The sequence below is a fragment of the Solanum stenotomum genome, chromosome 6 (genome assembly GCF_019186545.1).
Source record: "Solanum stenotomum isolate F172 chromosome 6, ASM1918654v1, whole genome shotgun sequence".
Classification (NCBI taxonomy): Eukaryota; Viridiplantae; Streptophyta; class Magnoliopsida; order Solanales; family Solanaceae; genus Solanum; species Solanum stenotomum.
Genome location: NC_064287.1, coordinates 12322996 through 12326815, shown reverse-complemented (window position 1 = coordinate 12326815; position 3820 = coordinate 12322996). Strand labels below are relative to the sequence as shown.

General features: G+C 33.4%; 1 protein-coding gene across 1 annotated transcript; it reads left to right on the top strand.

Annotated features, from left to right (window-relative positions):
* The first annotated feature begins 1260 nt into the window (after positions 1-1260).
* Positions 1261-3496, top strand: LOC125869250 (aspartyl protease family protein 2-like). Its single transcript, XM_049549817.1, has one exon. It carries the CDS (start codon positions 1411-1413, stop codon positions 3019-3021), a length of 1611 nt encoding a protein of 536 aa, XP_049405774.1. The 5' UTR covers positions 1261-1410; the 3' UTR covers positions 3022-3496.
* Positions 3497-3820: the final 324 nt, after the last annotated feature.

Here is a 3820-nt window from a genome sequence, read left to right as displayed (position 1 = left end):
CAATCTCTTTTGCTAAATCGATAGTTTGAGTCTGTTTGGCATTGTTGTGAAAAAAATACTTATTTTTAGAAATATTTTTTTAAAATTAGTTTTTTAGAAAAGTGCTTTAAAAAAATAATATGTGTTTGGATAATTCATTTGAAAAGTGTTTTTGATAAACAGATTGTATTTGACTAATCTTTTTTTTAAAAATGCTTTTGAGAGTCAAAATTACGAAAAGGGCAAGTATCAATGAATATCAGGATTATTTTATAGAGAGAAACTATTTTAAATATCTATTATAAAATTTCTAATTAAATTAAAATGTGCATATTCAAATTTTCAATCAATATTAGCTTCTTTTTTTTTCTTTCTAATCGTACAAAATAATAAGTAAAATAATATCAATATAAAATAATATTATATAAATGTAAAATAAAATAAAAATTTTTGTTACATAAAAATAAAAAATAAAATATAAAAAATCTTAAATCAAACTTATGAGATATACTAATTAGAGTTGTCAAAAAGGGTCAGCCCAGCCCCACCCGGTCCAAGCCTCGCGGGCCAGGAAATATGATGGGCTAGGGCGGACCGACCCTTCATTTGGAAAGGCATGAAAATGTTCAACCCAACTCAACTTTAGAAGGGCAACGGGCTGGGGTGGGCCAATCCTTATTTTTTTTCTTTTCAAAATTAAAGTTCTATAACATCAAGAATATGAGAAGATTTTCAAATCAAATATGACAAATAACAATGTTATTTCAATTACACTAGCAAAAAATCTAGAGTGATTAGCTTATAAAAATAATTTTGTACTTTTATTTTTTAAGAAGCAGGAATTTTTAGCTTCTTCAATAATAGAAAAGTTGTTTCTGTTTCCATTTAAAAGAAATTTTGCTGATTTGCTAAACGTGTTAATTTTTCAAAACAAGTATTTTTTTCTCAAAATAAGTGTGTTTGGTCTTCCAACAACATTCAAACAAATTCTTATTCTAGGACCGAGGAAGTAATTTTCTTTCTTTTTCCTAGGTGGAGTTATTCTTTTCTTTGTAATAAAAAGAAAAATATTATGAGTAGTTTAAGATACAGTTTTTTCAAAAAATAAAATAAAATAAATATTACTGGAGCTAGGAAGAAACCGCGTGAGAGGAAAATTGTCCATCTGAAAAGCCAGCGTTCAAAGTCGCTCTTCAAACATCAATAACCATTTAAAACCTCTCTCTCTCTCTCTCTTTTCCATGACAAAATCCAACTTCTCTTCTTACAGTAACATTTTGTTCCTCAACCTCACAATATTTTTTTCTCATTTTTTGTTTGTTTGTTTGTTTTGGCTTTCTTGATTCAGATAATTTATATTGAAATCAAGAACCTGAATCATCCTTTTATGTAGTCATTTTTCATTTTTTTTCTTCTAAACTAGTAATACCAATGGTGACAACGCTCAGTATTTTCATTTTGGTTTCCTTAAGTGTATTCTCATTTGGTTTTGTGGCCTCTAGGGAATTTGGGATCAATCTGAATTCTAGTGCTTCTGGTATTGAATTCCCACAACATCCAAGTTTCAATGTTGTTTCTTCTTCCGTTAACTCAGGTTGCAATCATGTAACATCGACAAATATGTTAACCCGAGAAGAACAAACTAGTATTGATAGTCAAGATGAAGACGATTTCGCGCAGCCAAAAGAAGCAGTCAAGTTTCATTTAAGGCATAGATCAGATGGTAAAACTACAGAGGTTAAAGACTCTGTTTTTGAGTCCACGTCAAGGGATTTAGGTAGAATTCAGACATTGCATACAAGGATTGTTGAGAAAAAGAATCAAAACTCTGTTTCAAGATTGGCGAAAGACGGTGAAAAAACTGTCATTTCTTCACAATTTGAGCTTTCAGGCAGACTTATGGCGACGTTGGAGTCAGGGGTGAGTCATGGATCAGGGGAATATTTCATGGATGTTTTTGTTGGTACACCTCCTAAGCACTTCTCTTTGATTCTTGATACTGGTAGTGATCTTAATTGGATTCAATGTGTACCTTGTTACGATTGTTTCGAACAAAATGGTCCTTATTATGATCCTAAAGATTCTACTTCTTTTACGAATATAACTTGTCATGATCCAATGTGTCATCTTGTTTCATCTCCTGACCCTCCACAGCCTTGTAAGACTGAGAATCAAACTTGCCCTTATTACTATTGGTATGGAGATAGCTCGAATACGACTGGTGATTTCGCGCTTGAGACTTTCTCGGTTAATCTCACAACCCCTAGTGGGAACTCTGAGATCAAGAAAGTGGAAAATGTGATGTTTGGTTGTGGTCATTGGAATAGAGGCTTGTTTCATGGTGCTGCAGGTTTGCTAGGACTTGGTAAGGGACCACTTTCGTTTTCGTCTCAGCTTCAATCTTTGTATGGCCATTCTTTTTCGTATTGTCTGGTTAATAGGAATAGCAACTCTAGTGTCAGCAGCAAATTAATTTTTGGCGAAGACAAGGAGCTTTTGAAGCATCCGAACTTGAACTTCACTTCATTAGTTGGTGAGAAAGAAAATCCTGCAGAAACGTTCTATTATGTGCAGATCAAATCAATCACAGTTGGAGACGAAGTGCTAAAGATACCGGAGGAGACATGGAATTTGTCTCCACAAGGTGTTGGTGGCACAATCATTGATTCAGGAACCACTTTGAGCTATTTCGTCGAACCAGCATATGAGATTATAAAAGAGGCATTTGTTAACAAAGTGAAAGGCTATCCATTAATACAAGATTTTCCCATTCTTAGACCATGTTACAATGTGTCTGGAGTGGAGAATCTTGAATTACCTTCATTTGGGATAACTTTTAGTGATGGAGCTGTATGGAATTTCCCGGTCGAGAACTACTTCATCAAACTTGATCCAGAAGACATTGTTTGTTTAGCAATTTTGGGTACTCCTAACTCTGCCATGTCAATAATTGGTAACTACCAACAACAGAATTTTCATATCTTATATGATACAAAAGGGTCTAGGCTGGGATATGCACCAACAAAATGTGCTGATGCCTGATATGCTGACTTAAAAGGACGGAAAACTGTAAACATAGAGGGAATTGGAAGGATTATGTTCATTTTTTTTTTTACAATTTCATAGATACAAAATGTAGGTTCTATCATTCTCTTTTACTTTTTAGGTGTGTAGACGATTATACATCGTTTGACAGAAACTAGCTACAACATATACAAGTAAACTTTCAAGAACTCTCTCATGTTTGAATGACTGTATTTATAATTTGCTATATTCTATATAGCGCGGTAGCAACATACTTGCTTTTCGTATTTGCATGGAAGAGCAGAATCACCCGTCTAATAGCCCTTTCTTCGACAACGGTCCATCCTGGAAAATACTATGAATACAGAATTTATGGATGATTTTCTTTTATTTGTGTACATTGTGTAGACATCTGCACAAGTTTTAGCTGTTGAACCTTTTGAATGTTGCACCTGCTAATTGCTAAGGCACATAATGTCAAGAATACATCATTTTCTTGTCCACAACTGTTTCTAGGTGGTGGTTGGATTGATGTCCATATTTTTGGTTTTGGCTTATCCTTTTTATTCTTTCATATTTACAAGACTCACCTTTTCCAATATAGAACCATAATTTTCTGGCCTCCACAATTCTTGTTATTCTTATTCTTTCATATATATGTTTTTGGTAACACATTTTTTGCCCACCCTCCTTTAGAGCAATGATGGAGCCAGAATTTTCAATAAGAGGTTCAAAATCTGAAAAAATAGACACATGAAGTAGTAGAAGGGGTTCAACATCTACTATATATACCTAAAAAATTATTTTAACCATGTAT

Coding starts and splice junctions, on each gene's coding strand:
- LOC125869250 (XM_049549817.1), top strand. CDS start 1,411: ATGGTGACAACGCTCAGTATTTTCATTTTGGTTTCCTTAAGTGTATTC.